The following is a 20,965-nucleotide window of genomic DNA, read 5'->3' as shown; positions in this document are numbered from 1 at the left end:
TCCCCATGATCTGACCTCTGCAGTTGCACTGCTCCACAAAGGAGTCTATTTCTCCCAGAAATTCCTGGTACTGATGATGAGCCCATCTTCTGCCCTAAAACAGCCTCTGAAACAGCCTGAAAACAAGACAGGTTGACTGGGGAAGAAAGAGTCTAGAATACTTATTTCTTTTTATACCTGTTTTACTGCAGTGGACCTTGGAGGTGGTGGTATTGGCTATGGGATTGAGGTGGGAAAATGCATGTCCTGGACCTAGTGAGTTCCAGTTTGGAAGCAACCCTTTATTTCTTTCACTGGTTCCTACTTTTGTTTGATGTCTAATGGCTCAGGGCACAGTGCCATAAGCCTGCAAGCAAAGATAGTCCTTTTCCCTGGCAGCTTGAAGAAGTCTCCTCATATCTGATTCCCAGAAGCAAACTTCTTCCTGCCTATGTTAAAGTTATTCACAGAGTCACAGAATCATTTAGATTGCAAAAGACCTCTGAGATCATAAAGTCCAACCTATGACCAAACACCACCTTGTCAACCAGACCATGGCACTAAGAGCCACATCCAGTCTTTCCTTAAACACCTCCAGGGATGGTGACTCCAACACCTCCCTGGGCAGGCCATACTGATGCCCAATCACACTTTTTTTAAAGAACTTCTTCCTAATGTGCAACCTAAACCTCCCCTTGTTCAGCTTAAGACTGTCCTCTTGTCCTATGGCTGGTTACCTGAGAGAAGAGACTGACCCTCAGCTGGCTGGAACTCCTCTCAGGCAGTTGTAGAGAGTAGGGAGGTCTCCCCTGAGCCTCCTTTTCTCCAGGCTAAACACCCCCAGATATCTGCATGCATATGTGGATGTGGGCTTGTTAATGGAAATAAGCCCAAGTGTGCTGAAATGGCAGATTTAGCATGAAGGTCCAGTGTTTTCAGGCCTCTTTTTTTCTGGATGCTTTTTCACTTTCATCACTGTAACATGATGAAGTCACAGTTTGGCAGGACAAGCAGATTGTGTTCAGCACTGATCTTTCCTCACTGAAGACTTGCAAGTGCTCATGAAATGCCTGTGCACATCAGTTGCCACTGAAGAGCTAGAGTGTGTGTTTGTGCAATGAGGTGGATGGTACTGGCACATCTCTGTGCCTCTCAGTGGTGCCTCTGTTCAAAAGAACTGAGCACTACTGTCTCCAGGTCAGTGTTGGGCTCTGCTGTTCTGTCACAGACCATGGCCTTGCTGCTGTGTTTCCTTGAACTGGGGGTTCACAGGAAGGTCAGATAATTACAGCTAGTTCTTGTGGAAATATAGATGAAGTACTTTTAAATGGGTACTTTAAAGTCTGTTCTATTAAAGACCTGGGAAAGAAATAGCAACAGTGCTGACATGCAGCCTTATGTTGCGCATAAGGCAACACAAGATCCCTACACCTTGCAACCATTTAGAAAGCTGGAGCAACTGTTCCCATCCTGGAGAAGGAGAAACAAGGCTGGAGTGGAAATTGTCCCAAAATCACTCAGTGAGAAAGGAGGAGAACTGAGCATGGAACCCACCTCCTGAGGGGAATTTCTGTCTTCTGCAGTGACATGGTGCCTAAGTACAGAGAGGTTAGAGCCTGTATCTTGAAATGCAGAAAATTGAACTTAAGGTTGTATATCTTCATGTATATCTCAGAGTGCTGAGAACCTCTGGAAACCAGGTTACCTTCTAAAATAAATGCCAGGGTACTAATTTAACACCAAATGCTTTGGCACTTGTGACCTGTTGGTTAGATACCCACTAATGTGATTGACATCTCCTCCATTTCAGCAAACAGGTCTGGCAGGGCTCCCTCAGCCATGGCTCCTAAGGAGAGGCAGCCCTTAGGATTTCTGGGGGTGCCATGGGGACTTTCTTGGTGCTGCCCAGCCTGGCAGTGACCCAGGCTGTGGAGAGCAGAGGATGTGACCATGCCCATGAGGCTCTCCCAAATGCCTGTGTTGCTGCAGGAGGAGGTTGCCTTGCAAGGCACAGGCTTCAGTTCTCATTTGCTTGGGACAGAGAGGGACAGGGTGTGATTCAGTCAGGGTAGAAACAATTCAGTCCTTTATGCTGAGAGAGAATCAGATGGGGAGTGAAAAGCAGTGTCTCATGGGGAGACTGCTGGTTAGAAAAACACCAGACAAAGTCAGATCAGAGGGCACTGGCTGATGTGAGCAAGCATTGTAAAGATAAGTGCCAGAGCTGAGTATTAACACAGAAGCTAGCTATGATGTAATCTCCTTAAAAGCCTTTTTACCACAAGGTCTATAAATGCTACTGCTTCTCCAGATCATGCTTTAGAGAACAGATTCTCCCTCTGTGCTCTCTAACCCTGGTCCCCTCCAAAAGACCTCAGCAGCTGAAAGCATGTTTTGCCCCTAAATGAGGGGTACCTCAGTTCTGGTGCATCCCATCAGCTTCACCAACCACCAAATAGGATTAAGGCAGGCAGGTCTGGCCCTCACTCAGCCTGTTAATCATTTGGAACACAGACTTTCCATTCCTACTTTGTTTGACAATCCCTTGACTGCTCTGCTCTATGCATTGCCATATTTCCATGTGTATGTAGAACTCTAAATTGTTCTCTAGTTTCCCTCTGCAATTGTACAAAACCAAGGCAGGTTATCCCAAAAGCTTAGTGTCAGCCATTCCAGGGCATCCTGTGGGATCCTGCCTTGTGTCTGACCTTAGGGCTTGGCTGCACTGAGCTGCTGGGCATGGTGTCACTGTGCTGGCTTGGGGCAGAGATCTGGCGCCTGCCTGGCAAGTCAGAAAGGGAGTTTGCTGTTTCCACCCCTGTAATGTCATTTTAGCCAAATCAGTTGTTTGTGTTTACTCCCAAAGAAGAGGAAATACAATCCAGAGAGGAGGACTGGCCAGGAGTCAAAAGTCATTTTGTTTTTCTGGCTTTCTCACTGAGTGCAGTGAGTTTGCACAAGCCACTTTCCCACAATGTGCTTTACTTAGGTCTGGCCAACCAATATTTTTACTTATTATTATTTTATTTTGGTCCTAACAATATGTTCATTTTCTGTAAGAATCCCAAATCTGCCAAGGAAAAGCAGCTGCCTGTCACCTACCAAGAAAGCACAGTAACATGGAGCTTTAGTGAAATCTATTGCTAAACCCAAACCTAAATGTGTGCAGGTTCAATAACTCCTAAAGCTCAGATCTTGAGCATCACACTTAACCTCCCCCTCCCAGCTGCTCTCTTCCTTACTGACTATCCATGCTCAGGTTTTTTCACCTGCAGTTCCAGTTCTGTTTCTTGCAATAAGCCACGCACTCCTCTTGTATGACCTTCAGAAAATTCCTGCAGAACTACCCCTTTCCTTCACCTCCTGAACACTCCAGTCTCCAAAACTAAGCACAAAACTGGGTGTGTTTCTTGTTTCAGAAGAGAAGTGTTTTTAGAAAGGAGGAGAAAACTAAGAAGATGAGGCAACTGAGAGTGTAGAATAACAGTATCTACAGTGTAAGAGCTGCGGGGGAGGGAATTTCTCCAGCATCATTCCCACACATGTTTTTATTATAGCAGAAGTTCCCGCTGCGTAGTGATTGCAGCATCCCCCTTAGAAGTGTAGTAGGAACATATGCACAGAGCAGCTGCATGATATAAACTTGTCTGCAACAAAGTGTGATAAACAGAAGTATCATCTGCTACAGGAATAGCTGATTCCTAGCAGTGTTATTTAACCTAGCTACTCCAGGGAGGCCATAAATCAGTGTGGGCTTTGTGCCGAGCACACCGCTATTGCCTGGCTGTTCACCCAGCTGGATCGTGGCACGCTGGAAATGGCCCTGGGCTTACAGGGAGGGCAACAGGAAGGGCAGAAATCTGTAAGGGAGTGAAAAAAACCAAACTTGACAGAACTAGACAAGCCACTTCTCCATCAGTGTGGAAAATGCCAGTCCTTCCTTTGGCAAGCCTATCTGTCCCTGATCACCAGCCCGAGGGCTGCCTCCAGCAGGGGCTGTGGCTGCCACGTGAAGGTGAGCTCAGGGCTCCCTCTGGCCAAGCACAGCCCCAGGGCATGTGCATTGGGGTGCCCTGAGGATGCAGGTCATGTCTGCAGACATGGCTTTCTGCCCCTGGAACACACACCAACGTCACCCATTTCTTGGTCAGCCTCCTCTCCCCCATCCTCCCAGGAAATTTTCCACTTAAATCCAAGAGCATGGAAGGGAACACATACTTTGCCTGTTCTCACAATGTGTTTTAGAATAACAGCTGAAGATCTATATTTGTATCAAGTCTAGCAGCACCACAAACCCCACTAGCAGGCTCTTTTAAAGGATTTGTTTTTCCCTTGCTGGCTGCCTCTGACTGTGAGCAGCCCTGGGTACACGCAGCACGTTCCTAGCGCATGCATTACCCAAACACATCTGTAGCAGTCCCTACGTGATGAAATGCAGCAAACAGAGGGGATGCTTCAGCTGACACTGACTCACTGATCTCTCCCCAAGGCCCTGGGTTAGGTAACCAGTCTTGTTCCCAGAGAGCCCTCAGCCTCCAGGGCTCTGGAGACACTGATCCTGACCTTCAGCTACATTTCTCTGCTGAGCATCATCATGCAGATGCTGGGACAAGGTCCTCAGCTGGCACCAGTCTCACAGCTGGGTGGACTTCTGCTAGTTTACATCACTTGAGCCCTTGGAACTTTTTTATTAGCTGCCTAAGGCTTCATCCTATCATACAATTAAATTAATCAGCATTAAATTAATCAGCACTCACTTTAGGGTGAATCTACACTGCTGGGGGGAGTGAAGGGCCTTATGCAAAAGTAGACAAGAGGCCTCAGGCTCAGGACTGAAATCTGCTTCCTCACAAAAGACATGAGCATGTGAGGGAGGCTCTCCTTGTTTCTTGTGTGTTACACAGTGCAATGCCTAGAGTAAATATCTGAGCCTTGGTGTTTGGGTAACTTCCTTTGCTGGGTTTTTCCTCACAGAACCCAAATTATTCATATTAATCAGGGGATTAATTGAGCTCCTCTATTCCACAGGAGCTTGGATGAGATGCCTTGATGTGAAAAGACCCAAACTGTAACACATTCAAAATCCTTCTCTGTATTTAACCGGGAGTTCATATTGGACTCTGGAGTGCCCTGGGGGTTTTTTTCATACACCTTGACATTTGAAATCACATTAAAACTTCTCAATGTTTTCTGGGCTTGTCCCTGCATCCCAGTGTGATAATGGCTGCAGGAACTAATGTCTTCTATGTCTTGTAAATGGGACATCAACATACAATTTATGTGAATACCAAAATAATAAATAAGAGTGAAGATGAGACTAGGACCCAAACCCTTTTTTTGCCAGAAGATTACCAGGTCTCTAGAATATGTGACATACATAGAGATTGCTGAAAACACACTGCCTGCATCTTCCTTTTAATTTCCAACCAAGACTGATAAAACACTTGAGGCCCTTGGAATATGAGCCTGCCTTCAAAATAAAATCCTATCCTGCTTCCTAGCATGCTAATTAAAAGTGCATGGCTGATTCAGGCAGCCTTACAATAGCAAGAGAGATGCTTCAGGCATAGAGATGGCAGAGTTTAGCCTGTTGTGAGTATACAATATTAAAAACAGGCAGATGTCTCATAAGGATGATTACGACAGCACTCTTGACCTTTCTGCAAGAATAGGAATAAGAGCAAAAGAAAAGCAATAATCAGTTTTATCTTGAAAGCGCTCTTCCTTTCTTTAGGCACGGAGTTGCTGTTGTAGGGAGGTGATGGGGGTCTCTGTCACCCTTCCCCATCACATCAGTGGACACTCAGCTGCTTGGCTCTCAGTCTGGGAGTGAACTGACAGACTGCACTGGAGACACCTCCCCTGGATTACGTGTGGGAGCACGGGTCACTGCCTCCCTTAGCTATTTTCCGGCTCAGCCCCGTGTTTGGTTTTGTTTTGTTTCGGGTTTTTTTGCTTTGTTTTACTTTATTCAGTTCTGTTTTTCCTTGCTTTGCAGAGCTGGCTGCTGTGGGATTGGCAGTGGGAAGGGGTGCCCTGGTGCAGGCTCCCTGCCTCAGCATCACTGCCAAGAGCTGCTCAGGGGCACCAGCTCAGCGTGGCCCCCCTCAGAGAGCCCTTTCTGTCTCCTGACAGACTTGGTTGTGTTACTTGTTAATGTCCCAGCATGCCCATGCAAAGAGCAATTAGCCTAAAATCCATATGGTAATGGAAAGTAATAACACTAATCAAAATAAATCATGGGAGCACTAGATTTTGAAATTATAAGCTTTAGAAACTACAGCCATGACCACTAAAGATAACCTGATGGTGTATCCAAGGATTCCAAGTCCTGTTTCTAGATTCTGTCTCAGACAGTACATGTATCACTTTTACAACACACACAAAACTATTTAATGCTTAACCCAGAAGATTAAAACAGCTTCATCACAGTTTTTTGTTGGAAGCTCAGAGCAATTTTGAGAATGACCACAGAGATCTGACCAAAAAATATCAGAGAACTTCTTGGGAATTTTATGGAAACACTCTTTCCAGTGATAGAACCTTTATTTTTGTGCCTAGACATTGAGGGAAACCCTCAATAGCTGAGCTAATCTTTTCTGGTATGCACATTTCTGGCTAGAGCCAGCTGTGTACAGATACCTTCTAACATTAGAGTCAGAGCTGTGTCTTTATGCTGAGTCTTCAAAACAAATTTAGTCAAAAAAAGCAGGTGTAAGATTTTTGTGATGCTGAACAGTTTGATCTGAAAGCACTCTTTTGTTAATTTGCTTTGAATAAGTTGGATCAGTCTACCCACCACAGGGCTGAAATGGGTTTATTTGCTCATTGTATTTATTTAGGCCTGGTGCCTTTGGGAGTAGGAGAAGGTGATAGCCCTCTAAAAGTAAACCTAACCAACATTTGTACTTCATAAATTTTAAGGCCAAGAGATAAAAGGCACTGTACTCATGTGGACTTTCCAGAGCCAAAGCATTTTCTTTACTTATTCAAGTCTTATACTGAGTCCAATCTCCTTAGCTGAATTTAGACCTCTTAAAGTAAAAATGAAAAGACTACCTTAAACTAAGTTTTTTGTTTAAATTTTCAACCAGAAATTATAGACTATGGTAATGACTAATTATCCTTAATGATTATAATTACCCTATTTCTAATCTAAATATGTTTGTCTCCATTTGTAGTTGAATGCATTCCCAAGTCATTTGCAAACTGTATCAGTTTCATCACCCTATTTTGGGGGCTGAAGAGGGAGGTCACTGTTAAAAACCACATTCTTCCTGCAGAGACTTTCCATTTATAGTTAGGTTTTGAGACATACTGGTTCTCTGGCTTTTAACTCAATTTATGTGTGCCACACTGTACTGTGTGTAGCTTTATAGTGTCATAACCCCAGCATCACAGAGCACCCTCTGTGGCCAGCCCTCAGCTCTCAGTAGCCCAGAGGGATGACAAAGGGACTTCTGGCACCCAGGGGTGTCCTCCACTCCCCAGGTACACCTCTGTGAGGGACAGCAGTCTGTGGCTTCTTTCTTTACTCAAGGGAAAGGGCACAATTTGGCTCTGAAATATGCCATTTTTGGGGTTTTATAATGTGTTTGAAAGGGATGGTACAAACAAGGAGGCAAGCAGGAGAATTGGTACAATCTGCAGAATCTCCTGCACTTCATCAAAGGTGAGGATGATGAAACAATTGGACACTAATAATGTTAGAGGTAGTGTGGGACATCCTCTGCTCAGTGTGTTTTGTAGTGATGCCAGTATCTCCCTGAGGAGTGTTTGGGACCCACAGGTGTGCTCATCCTCTGCTCAGTGTGTTTTGTAGTGATGCCAGTATCCCCCTGAGGAGTGTTTGGGACCCACAGGTGTGCTCATCCTCTGCTCAGTGTGTTTTGTAGTGATGCCAGTATCCCCCTGAGGAGTGTTTGGGGCCCACAGGTGTGCTCATCCTCTGCTCAGTGTGTTTTGTGGTGATGCCAGTATCCCCCTGAGGAGTGTTTGGGACCCACATGTGTGCTCATCCTCTGCTCAGTGTGTTTTGTGGTGATGCCAGTACCTCCCTGAGGAGTGTTTGGGACCCATGTGTGTGCTCTTTCAGGGAGTGCCAGTGAAATGCACTGCTACTCCATGCAAGGTGCACGGGGTACTGCAGGTGCCCTCACACAGGGTAATTTCTCATCACTGAGAGCCCATTGACACCTGTGGACTCAGCCCTTCTCCCCAGGTGCAGGTGATAAGCTGAGATCTGGGGGTCAAGCAGGGGATGGAGAGCCACCCCAGGCCCAGGGAAAGCTGTGAGCCCCAGCCCCAGGGAGCTGGGACATCAGTGCCTCCCCAGCATCCAGAGCTCAGTGTGGGACTCACTAGGAGTGTCTCTCTGAAGATGTGGTTCTTCCCAGGCACTTGCTGGTTCTTTTGGGAGTTTCCCTCTCAGCTGACATTTCTTGCTGCACACAGAGGAGTCATCCAGGCTCAGCCTTCCCACCATCATAAGGGGATTAAATGCAGTTCTTCCTCAGATGATAATTGTGAGGAGAAATGCATTAAGGACATTGAAATGCCAGGGTATGAGGGCTATGTGAACACATACTGAGAAAGACAGAAAAGCACATGTAACTGTGAGCTTATTGAAAAAGGAGTGGACATTTCAAAGGAAAACAAGATTAGCACTGCATTAATAAGAAGTAGAAAGATAAAGTTATTTTTTAATTTGAATGAAACCACAAGTCACTAGGAAACAGCTTGGTAGCTTCCAGCAGGATTTCTTGTGCTTCTTTTTGAGTGCCCAGTCTGGACCAGTGGGGGAAGGAACTGAGCCAGGTGGATTAGGCATCACTTCCACATTAGCAATTCTTATTTTTCTGTCATTAATGATTGCATCTAGGAATAATGTTTACTATTCAATTCCACATATATCTGTTTATTCTCCGTGGAAAAATACTGTGACAAACCATCAAGGACTACATGGTGTACAGACATGTGACAAGCCTGGCTTTATATCCTGCCTCTGCCATTTGTCAGTGTCATTTATTGTGCTGAGAGCAGCCCAGGCTCACCACTGTTCTGCTTTCTGACTAGTTTGGTTGATCCTGTCTTTGAAGAAGAACAAGGGCTGGAGAAGGATAGCCCCACTTCTCCCATCTTCTGTGCTCTCATCAAATTTTACATGGCACCTGCTGATCAATGTTTTTCCTTTCACTTCACTGCTCCCTTTTGTGTTTTTCAGGACAGCACCAGAAGGGTAGAGTTGACCTTGACACTGCCTGCTCCTTCATGCAAACATTTTGTCATCTTTGAAATGCATTCTGTTCTGGAATGTAACATTGAAAACTCCCAGAGAATATTAAAATCATTAGCTTTATCAAAACACAGTAAATAGTTCCATCACCCACTGAAAGCAGACTTCCTCAGCTGACAGTAATAAAGTAGAAATTCAGTTGCTGGGGCACTCTAGAAGTGAACATTGTCAGAGAGGAAGCTGGGAACCACTAGTTGTCCAGCTGTTGGGTTTATTACCTTAATTGCTTCTTACAGTTCTTTACCTAGTCTGTTCCTAAGGTGCTGCTGTAGGTTCCTTGGGGTCAATGTTGCCAACTCCTCTATACATCTTGCAATTGGAAAAAAGAAGTTTTCTCAGGAATTGTGTCATTCATTATTTGATCTATTGAGTGATAATCTAAGGGTATGTGTATCTTTTCCTAATCAAGCACAGGAGACAGAGGAGATGTCAGACCACAATAAATGATACTGGACTGATGACATATTTTAACTTGTGCAGCAATTTGTGATATGTACTGGACATTCAGAATATCAAGTTAAACAATGAGACTCATAAAAGAGCCTTTTGCTATATTTCATTCTCTCACCTACTTAGTTTAGAATATAGATAAAGACAGTCCCATCAACTGGTTCATTATTAAATGTCACTTAAGGTGACCAAAATTCTCATGGAATTTATGTGGTTGCAGAGGCTGTACTAAGGCTCTCTCCTCCCTCTGCAATACACTGATACTGCTCTAGGCATTGGCTATTACTCACCATCCTTCAGGAAATGTGTCCCCTGAAAGCATGGGAAAAGGAACATAGCCCTGAAGGAAAATATTTTAACTAAATGTCACCAGATACAAAATATTTCTTGTGTTGAGCGATACTTAAATAGATAATGCTAGCCCTAAATGTAATAAGAAAAATGTAATAATAATAATAATAATAATAATAATAATAATAATAATAATAGCTTATATTTCCACAAGTTAACTTTTCTTAATGTTAACATATCTTGACAACTTGGCTTAGAATTCAAAGGTAGTGTAAAGTAAAATAAGATTGTCAACTATAATACTCTGAAAGCAATTAGTAAATGTAATAGAACTCTTTTAAAACAAATCCCCCTTCCTCACTCCAAGGTTACAGTAATATTAGCTACAATACAGATTGGTAGGCACTGCTTTGGCTCCCAACTAACCTCCCCTAATGGGGTTTGAAGACATGCTGTTATCAGCATAATATCCCTCTCCAAAATTAAATCTGATGCAGCTGGAGATGGCGAGTGCAGAGGAAGATGTTTCCCTCAGGTAGCAGAGCTGAGCCCTTCTCCTTTGTGCTGAGTACCAGGTTTAGATAACACTGACACAGAGAACTTGGTCATCTAGGGACTGAGACAAGAAATATTTAGTATCAATAAGAGAAATTGATTGCTTGGGGAAAAGAAAGAAATGGGTCCTAAATGTGAAATAACATCTTTGCATGTATCTGTGATCCTGGTGTAGTGCTACTGCTTGAGTGACTGAAGCATATTTGATAATACCCTGTTGATTTGGGAGAATTAATGCATTTTTCCTCTCTCTTTTTACAGCTCCCAAGTCTACCTTTTGTCCCACTGAAGAGACCTGGTGGCCAGGCCTGGTTATTATCATTGCAGTATGCTGCGCCACACTAGTGTTCCTCTTTGTAGTTGTCATCATTTGCTACAAAGCCATAAAAAGGTAAGGCTCCAGAAGCTTTTACTGTGCTTAGGGCAATGCAGCCCCACAGAGGCTGACCCAAGGCTTGTCTCATGATATCTTGTCTAGTTTAAAGGCCCAAGGCTTGTCTCATGATATCTTGTTTAGTTTAAAGGCATCCAAAAGGCCAAATGCATCCTGTAGCCAGTGTGTGTTTTCATTGGAAAGTCATTTCATGTACCATATCCTGCGTGTGTAAAGGGTGTAGTTCAATGCACCCATGGGCATAAGGAAGAGAAAAACTAGAAACAGGACAGAGCTACATTGTTCAGATTAATAAGAACTTGCCTACAGACAAATTGCTGCAGAATGCTGGTGAATGTGGAGAGCTTTGGCTTGGCAAGAGTAGAGGTAGGAAACACTGTACTACTTGTATTTGAACAGTACTTGTGGTAATGTTCAAAATTTACATGTGGGATGTGAGATTCTTTTCCCGGGTCCATTACTAATTTTAGCATTTCAAATTATTGCAAACTCTTATAACTCAAAGTCCACGGTAATATGTGTAGTTTTTCATTTGGAGACTGTACTTCTAATTTATTCTTGCTTCAAAATTATAACCTACAGATGAAATTCAAAACCTCTCTGTCTAATGTAAAAGCCTCTGTGATGCCTATGTACAACAGTGTGTAGTGGCCATTTCAGCCCACTGTCTTTGCAATAGCTGCACTTGCCTAGGCCTCAAGTAGTTAGGAAGTATTGACTTCAGTTACACAGAAAAATATGAGTGAAAATAATTTTTTCTTAATTAAATAAAATAAATAAAAATTAAAATAAATAAATAACATAAAAATTTCTATTTCCTCTTAAATAAATAAAATAAAATAGAAATTTATATTTCTGGTGGAAAAGGTCAAAACGTTAACATTTCCATTTTAAGATTCCAAATGCAAGTCCAAAGGGTTGATTTAGAAGAGAAAGTAATTTGTGGGAATTGTAGGCCAGATGGACGAAGGTTCATTTCTCCTCTATTGTATTTAGTACGGCTCTGCCAACACCCCAGAGCTGAGTGAGTGTTTGTGGTGTCAACTGTTTTATACTGTGAGGGTCTTGGCTGGGAGCTATTGGTACATCCAGGTGACCCAGCCTGCAGTAGAGAATGCAGGATTCCCATCCATAGCTCTCATGAGACACTGCAGTGACATCTGAATCTCAGCTTGGATTAAATGACAGTTTTTTCCAACTTCATGATTTCCGAGTGATAATATTTTGGAGTGAGGGAAAAAGGAAAATAAGTAAAATTACTTTTCATGAAAAATATTATGGGCATGCAACATGATTGCAAGATTTTGTTGAGCCTCGGTGGGGTTATCACAATGGTGGAGCATTGGATGTGTTTTGTGGTTGTTGAAAAATTTATGCAGGATTTGAAAGAGCATCAAAAAGGGAGAATTCCAGCAAGAAGAGAAAGTCTCTATTTTAGATCTTATTAAATTTGCATAAGTATTTTTGCTATTCTAGTTTTGCTAAAATGAATGTTTATTATTTTGGGGGAGCTGGAAAGCTTTCACTCTAGCAACTGCACTTTGAAAAATTATCTTTGGAGGACTCAGATTGGCATCCAATTGAATTGGTAACACAGTGCAAAGTCTCACACTTGTAGTTTCTGGTTTACCATTGCTACTCATTTGTATTTGTCAATTTGTACCCACTGCCAAATTGTGAATGATTTGTGTCAAGGCTGCAAAGTATCTGTATGAGAGCAGAAACTCTCCAGGGCAACTTGTGCCTCACCAGGAATTGCTTTTCAAATCTGCTGTGATGCTGGTAGATAGGAGCAATAGATGGGAGGAACAGAAATTAAATTAAAAGAGACAAATTTAGAGCTGCCTTGCAAAGGTTTGGGGAATTCACACACAGTCTCACGCTTTGTTTCAGTGCAAAATAGTACCAATACTTGATGAAGACACCCATTATTTGTCAACAGTATGAATATCAACCTACAAGTCAGCTGCTTGAACAGGCATTAGGCTCAGAGAAGAGTGAAAATTCCTCTTAGATCTTCTTATTTTTGACATTCACACTGCTGACAAATGCTAAGCTGAAAACTGCTCAGATGTGGAATGGACAGCTATGAAAGAAAATCGTATTAATTATAATTTTACAGGGTAACTAGAGCATTTCTTTTCATCAATGAGTCCTTGCTAAGACAGTTCTGCTAAAAGAATGCCCTGAAGGGCCTGGCAGCATTCCCCAGTAGTTCAGATTTCTTGATCCACTGTAACAGATATCTGTCAATAAATGCTGGGATATAAGATCAGACACTTCACAAGAAAAGCATCTCTGGCTTCAACACAGTATTATTACATATCATTGAGCTGAATTGGCTTTAGCTAATGTGAGAAATCCTCCCTCTGTTTTTTGCTGGAAGGTAGAAGTGACTAGAGAAAGAGTTAGGGGATTAATCTGGGTAAGGCAAAAGCCAAGAGTTCCTCCAGTGTGTTCCCAGCTTTGGGCTCCATAACCATGCTCTGCCCTGTCCTTCCTCAGCCCCTCATCCCCAGCTCTCCTCTGCCCTTCTCCTCCTGCAACTGGGACCTCTGTCACTGCAGCACCTCTGACCAATCTGTCTCCTCCCTCCACTGAAGAGGTGCTGAGGAGTGAAGTTACAGCAGTCCTCTGGTTGTAGGGTGTGACAAGGGTTAAAGGCTTTAGTAGCAAAGTGCAGGCAGGGATTTATTTGCATTGAGTCTGGCTTTGTAGTATTAATCCCTCACTTTCGTAAGAATCAAATTTGGAGTAAAAAGAAAAAAGAAAAATCCTATTGTGCTTAAGTTGAAATCTCATTTACTGGTTTCAAAGGGCCAGACCCAGTCAAACTCTCTTATGTCTGCTTTTCTGTAGCAGGAAGAGAAGTAGTGACCTCGAGGTATCATAACTCAACTGTGTTTTTATTCAATCTATATATAAACTGTGTCTGCTGGGGTAGTCTGTTTTCCCTCATAAAAGCTAAAACTTCAGTGTATCACCAACTTTAGGCACTAAAGTGATTTGTAATAAAATGCAGCCTAGTGGATTGGTGCTTCTCTGTATATAATAAGTACCAGAACCAAGCAAATACACTTCTACCTCCATTTCTGCATCCACCCTGGAAATACTCAGGTTCTTCCATATGAAATGGTCCTAAGAAATGCTGAAATCCATCCCAGTGAATGGATTTGACCTCTCTGGTCCATGAGGGAACTTTCACCAAGTTGCATCCATCAACTTTAATACTCAGATGGGTTGAACTTTGGGAAGATACATATGAATTGATAGTTCAAAGGTGCTTCAAGCAACTTCTAAATTTCCTCTCTGTGTGGCTGGTGACTGCAGCATTGGACACGACATGACTGGCACACCAGGTACAGATGGGTGCTGCTGCATAGAACTAGCACCAGAGGAGACCACACATGATATTATGTTGGGCTGCAGCATGGTTACATGATGAAAGCACCCTCACTTTGGCAGTGGAGAAATAGCTATTTTCTATGGTCTTGGTGTTAGAGGGGTATTTCCCTTTTTAAAAACATTTAGATATTCTTTTAAGAATCTTCTCCATAGCACATCAGAAAAAAAATTATCAATAGTCAGTTAACACCACCTGTGACATTTGTAGACTTCTAGGACAGCCTAATCACTGGCTGGGGCTCACCCTCACTGTAAGCAGTGGGACTTTTCCATACATTTCATGGATTAAAAAAGTGATCTCACAACCAGTGATTTCTGTAACACATAGAAAGAGCAGATGAATAACTGCTTCAAAATCTAGAATGCTTCCAAGTAATTCTTTACTATGTCTTTGTCTGTGAAAACCTGCCATTCTCACTTTTTCCCCAAAAGACTGTAATCAAGAAGTAAAGGCAGGAGGTCTAAAGACAATCCATAAACTAACACAGCGTGGAGAAAACCAGATTATTTCAGTTTTATGTGATTTTGGGGTTCGGGAATGTGCACCATGAATGCCAGCAGCTCTAACAAACCTTCATCTGGTGTAAATCAATGCAGATTCAAAAACAATCAGTGGAATTCAGTTCATTTTAATCATCTCTGGAGGTGACTGTCTCTCAAGCTTTTTTTAACATCTTCAAGTACCTGAATAATAGTAAGACACTAAGACTGGAGGGAAGAGGGAAGTAAACACAGTAAAGAGGATTAACGAGAGTTGGTTGGTAAATAAGCAAGTGAGATGGGGGAGAGTGGGACATGCAGTGTGTAATCCTATTTCTGCAGCTCACTGGTGTGTCAGTGTCTGTGAGGGGAGTAAGATATTTACATAAAAGGGAAAAATAAATCCCTGGCTCCCTGTATAAAATTAAGATAACAGAGCCATCTGTCAAACCTCGAAGGGAAAAGCAAAGCTGAGCATCCTGGTCTTTATGACAAGTGATGTGCCACCTATTCAACCTGTCAGGGAGTGTTTCAGATGGCTTTCAAACATGTGAAAAATATATTCTCAGTATCTCTGGAACATCCCTGTAGTCTGAGATGACCCATGAGCAGGTCACTGTGCCTGGTGATGTGGCTCCTTGGTTCTGCTGGATTTCAGGTAGGATGGATCCATCTGTTCTCAGATGTACTGCAGGGTTTGCTGCCAAAGAGCCCTCCTGCTAGATCAGCAGGGAAAGTGGGCTGATGATAGCCAAGCTTTACATGATATACCTTTTATTCACTGTTCTAACTTTGTGAAGCCACTTTTATATGTTTCTCATAGTCTGAGAAAAAGGTACCATAAATGCCTACATAGGCACTTCCTTAAGGAGGTGCTGAGTTCACCTTCAAATAATAATTAAATGGAAGAAAATATTGTACTGAAATAAAATTGACAGGTCATATTTAAACTGTCTTAAAATTCATTGCTCAGGTATTTTTAGGGCGCTTATCGTTTGTGTATGATTTATGGCCTCTGTATACTGCATAGTTTCAGAAGGAGGAGCAAGGTTCTGAAATTTGGCTTTATTTAACAAGATACTTGCAAGGGGAAGACACTGAGACTTTCTAAGGAGGCCAAGAACTGGCAGTGGGGACTGTGGTGAGGGTGCCCCATGATGCAGGGATTTATGTCCCACTAAAAAGGGTCATAGCCCTGCACTTTTTCCCCAGCCAGTTTTGTACCACTCACTCCCCTAAAGAGAAAGAATTGTGTAGTCCTCTACATGGTCATCTCCTATGAGCCACTGAGACTAAGCATGGTCTAGTCCAAAGTCAGCACTAATTGCAACAAAACAGTGTTATTTAGCCTGAGCAAAGAAGACAGAATCCTAAATGTACTTAATTGCTTTGAAGAGCAATTCACAGCATGACTGATGACAGACAGGTCAAGGTGAATTTAAATTGTTAATCTCTCCTATTCTCCCTGACACATTAGAGGAGTTTGTACTGAAATGGTGCCTTAATTCCTTGCAGATGAAGGGAAAGACAGTAATTGCTCAGAAGATAGAGTGAGATAGTTGGTGGAAAGGATAGATTTAGAACTGCTGTTTGAGTGGGAGATGCCCAAAAGGAAGAAGAAGGTTTGTGGGGGCAGATCTCTGTGCCTTTGATGCAATTCATTGGTGCCAGACCAGATCAGCTCTGCAAAAGGGATCAATCCTTAAGAAGTCATCCCTAAGAATCATAGAAAGGCCCCAGGAATGTTACTGAGGGCAGCTGAGAAAAAGGCAGACTTCAATATTTTGGAAAAGTAAGGAAAAGATCTTTGCACTGTGGCCTGAGTCCACTGTCTGAATGTTGGTGTTTATCAGCAACAGGATTAGTATCAACCACTGGACACCACTGTCCAGGTCTTCTGTCACCTCTAACCAAAGCCCAACATCCCCATGTGTTGCTTTCCCTCTATGCCTGATCATCTCCCAGTGGTGAATTGACTCCCATCCTTGGAATAAGGCTGCAGATGATCTACTAAAGACAATTTAAGTACTCTGAGCAGCCAATCTTTCTGCAGGAGACCCCATTTCTCAGTCATCAAGAAATGAGTTTGTAAAATCACTGCTTGATGAAAACTGAGTGCTAATACAAGGAAAATCAATTGTTCTTCCAAGCAGTATTGAAGTCTGGATGTTGGTTGTGCAGCTTTTGAGGGTAGTATTTATGAGACAAGCTGTTGAAGAGCTTTACAGCTTGACCAAAGCCCAGTGGAGATGCCAGAACTCTGCTGTATTTATTCTGCTGATTCAGTGGCATCAGTGGGGATTTTGGACAGGGGACTGGTAGTGGGTGCTGCCTGATGTTTTTTGGGTATATCAAGATGGAAAAGGATTGGCGTAATTTTTTAATATTTTTTTTAATAGAATATCAAAAGTATTGCAGCTACTTGTTAAGCTCTTTTGACAGTTCAAGGGCTGATGAGTGAAGTGGATAAAAGAGCCTTTTACAGCAGTGCCCACATGGGCACTGCTGTGCAGAGCAGTTTGTTCTGCTCCTGTCTGTGCAGAATGTGTTGGTCAGAAAAGCAGAAGCATCTGCTCTCCAGTGCTGTCAGTCTAAGATTTTTATAAGTACTACATGTTTTTGTAAGTGTTGTAGGGCAGGATTGCTCTGTCTCTTCTGAGTTACACAAACTCACAAATTCTGCTAGGGAGAAAGTCTGTGGTCATAAATGGATAAAATACTCCACTGTTTCTCATAGCCAGGAACACCGAAAGCCTCCAAGAGGCTTAAGTCTTTAGCATAAAACAAGGGGTCCAGTTGTTTCACAGAAAAGTCTCTTATGGATCATTTTCCACTTGTTTACTCCTAATTTGTGATATATTGACAAAGCTGCCAACAGAAATCTGTAGAGAATTATGGTCTGTCCTGTGACAAATGAATTTTTCAGTGTAACCAGAAACAAACTTGCCACTTTTTCTGTTTTCTACTGCAGATGAGGGTGCCACATTGAATGGGCAGAAGTCTACCCTTACAGCCAAGTATTGTTGAGAGTTCTGCCTCAATGCAACTCTGATAGCCATGGGTGGATTTTACACACTTGTGACAAAATATAATGGTCATGCTGGTCTAATTATATTGGTTGCAGCATTCCTGATTTACCCCAACACAAATAGAAGAAACAAGTTAATACTAGAGCTTTGAGACATACAGGAGAGGTGCAAGGCTCACCATGATGTTTTTATTACATTTTTCCTAAAGACAAATAAATAATTTTTTCTTAGGCATTCATTTAATTTTTTAGCCAGTCATACTTTCTGTAAGCTGATGTGAGGGTGCTTGTGGCTGACCATGAGGGTGAAAAGCCAAAGCTGTGGCTGTGGCATACCCAGCACACTGTGCAGAGACATTTGAATAAACTTTCTGTCTTGATTATCTGGAGTATCCAAGTTTAGGACTCAGCTTAGGACCTGCAAGAACCCAGCAGCAACAGCCTGCAGTCTCAATATTTTTATGACTCAGAGCAAATTGTACCCATGGTAGTAGGGTGGGGGTGTAGATCCATACTCCAGCTCCTTATGACCCAGAAATTCCCTATGCACAAAAATAATCCCAACAGAAACCTCCTTGCTGGCCTTATTGCCCCTTATTTCCACAAAGGTTTTGCAGTGCATTTTGAGTACAAGCAGTAAAGCCTGACTTCTCCACTGGCTCAGCAACTGCAGCTCCTGGTGAGCTGAGCTGGTTTTGGGGGTCCCAGCTGAAGGGAGATCACATCTCACACCCCCTCACCTTGTTCTACTATTTGCTGCCTACAGCTGCATTGTCCAGAGAGCAAAGGCACAGACAGGGTCCCTCTCTGCATATCTGTGACACTCATGGGGTGCACATCACCCACAACCACACCTGAGCCCCTTGGAGCTGTGCTGCCCCAGCTTGAGGGGCTGCACAGTCTGATTTCTGCTGCCTCTGTCCTTCTTTGTCCACAACCCCTGTACTCAGTGCTCAGCATTTCTCGTGCTGTGGGGTTGCTAAGCAGCACTCAGCTCCCTGCTCGAGAGCCTTGCGGTGATGGGAGACACGCACTGGGGCAGCGTGGGCAGAGCTGCCATGGGAGAACAGAGCTGCTGGGATGGTCCCTGTCCACAACACCCCTGCCTTGCTCTCACTCCAGAGTCCCCTCATCAGCAGGCACATGGCCACCCCTCTGGTGTGGCTGGGCTGGAGAACGATGCTGCTGGATTGTCCATCTTGGAGAGCTGTTGGCTAATTAGCCATGCCAGAGAGCATTCGTGGGGATGGGCATCACAACATCCATGCCCCAAGCTAATGCCAGGTGATGGAGTGGACAGAGGGCTCTGATGTGTGTGAACAGGTGTATGCAGAGTCTGATCCCAGCTGTGTGAGAGGTAGGAGTGGGAAAATAGGGTCGTTCCTCATTCCAGCCTTTGAAAGAGGCCATGAAAGGAGGACCCACGTGGAGAAATTGTGCTGCCTTTGATGTCTGCTTTTTGAGGCAGTGGCATGAAGCCTTTATGAAAAATATTAATACTCCCAAGCAGCTAGAACTGTAGTTTCTTTCTTTCACTTGCTCTGAGCCCTGAGAAGCCAGTCTGGAGACTGGCTGAACTCAAATTCTTCCTCAGAAATTGTCCCCAGTTACAATAGTCCAAAGCTGCACAAAACCAAACCTTTGCATAGACATCAAAGTGAGCAGGACTTGCTGGTTTCTCTGCCTCTTCATGGACTTGTCCCATTGCACACCTGGAGCATGGGAAGGCTGGGACCATCCTAGCAGTCCATGGACATTGTGTTTGCATTTATCCTGCAAAGAGCTGGGTCTGGCTGTGAAGACTCTTCATTGTGAGTAGAGAAAGCCAGAAGCAGCTGCATGAAAAATCAGTGGTCTCAGTCTGGTTGAAGGCAGAGACAGATTGCCTCAAGTGCAAAGTGATCTAGATAGCTGCAAAATAGTTAATTTTATGAGTTTTAATTTTCTTCTCAGCTCTTTGCATTTATTTGTGTTGCAGACACTCTTCTTTCTGTAACAGAAGATCTGCAAAGAATTTTTGTTCATTTCGACAGAAATTTATCATACTATTCAAATAGTGTCATGAGATTATATTTAAATGATTCTGTGAAACAGCAGTAGCTTCATTCTTCATTCTTCCATCATTCAAGTTGCTGCCTATGTTTGACAGTGATTAAATGGCAAGGTAGTTATCTGCATTCAGCAAAAGATCTGGACACAAAGTGGCATAATTTGGGGGATGGAAAAGCCCATTGCCTGAAATGCCAGTTTCTACAGTCACTTGCCTGATGAGGGGCAGGCATACTGACCTTGAGAGAGAGCAAGAGAGCAGGGAAGAGCAGCCCTTGCTCATCTCCTCTCTCTGTCCCTTATTTCAACCCCACATTTTTCTAGTACTGATGCCCACCCTGACCCAGAGCACAGGCATCAACAGCCATTCATTTTGCAAACGTGGTAGGGAATTCTTGTTCTTTTTTCCCTCCTCCACTTTCCTTTCCAATATGGACATGTTTTTGTAAGGATACCTTCTAATGTTTTTCCAGTTTTCCTAGTTAATATTTGTTAAGCACTTTGAAGATAGCAAGCATTGAATAGTTGTTCAGCCTGCTCCAGAAGGTCTAGAGAATTTTAAAGAACTAAGAGGGAGATCTAGCTTTGGGTTTCCACTGGAGTTAATGTATTACAGAATGACAGATAAGTTGGTTGCCCTCATGCCAGCACCTGTGAGAACATGTATGTCTCAGTTTTGTGGGGGCAGATTGTGCCTAATGCAGTAGAGGTACAAATAATCCCATTTTTCTGGGTGGAGCATACATTTCCCCATCCCAGGCTGGTCCTGCAGTGCTTAGCAGAGCATGGTGCAGTGTGAACTGAGCTCCATGACTGTGCCTCAGCTGCCTGCACTGCTCTGCAACAGGACAGGCCTTTGAGGAGCAGGAGTGTGCCCAGCTCATCCCCAAAGGGCACTGCCAGTGCATACTCCACTGCCAGCATGGCCATGGCCATGACCATCCTCCAGACAACTTTTGGCTTTGTTCAAAGTGCCTTCATTTCACATATTTAATGTCTTTTTTTAAATTTATTTTTTAATTTATTTTTTACTTTTTAT

General features: G+C 43.2%; 1 protein-coding gene across 2 annotated transcripts in view; it reads left to right on the top strand.

Moving 5' to 3' along the window:
* The window catches only part of PRIMA1 (proline rich membrane anchor 1), a 51,386-nt gene that overhangs the window by 18,336 nt on the left and 12,085 nt on the right, over positions 1 to 20,965 (top strand). For both annotated transcript variants that reach the window (XM_054635727.2, XM_077180644.1), the window contains exon 4: positions 10,832 to 10,961. In XM_054635727.2, the coding sequence (XP_054491702.2) occupies positions 10,832 to 10,961 (130 nt within the window). The remainder of the gene's footprint in view (positions 1 to 10,831; positions 10,962 to 20,965) is intronic.

Source organism: Agelaius phoeniceus, chromosome 6 (genome assembly GCF_051311805.1).
Source record: "Agelaius phoeniceus isolate bAgePho1 chromosome 6, bAgePho1.hap1, whole genome shotgun sequence".
NCBI classification, from domain to species: Eukaryota; Metazoa; Chordata; class Aves; order Passeriformes; family Icteridae; genus Agelaius; species Agelaius phoeniceus.
The sequence above is the reverse complement of the archived record's forward strand: the minus strand, read 5'-3'. Positions and strand labels throughout refer to the sequence as shown.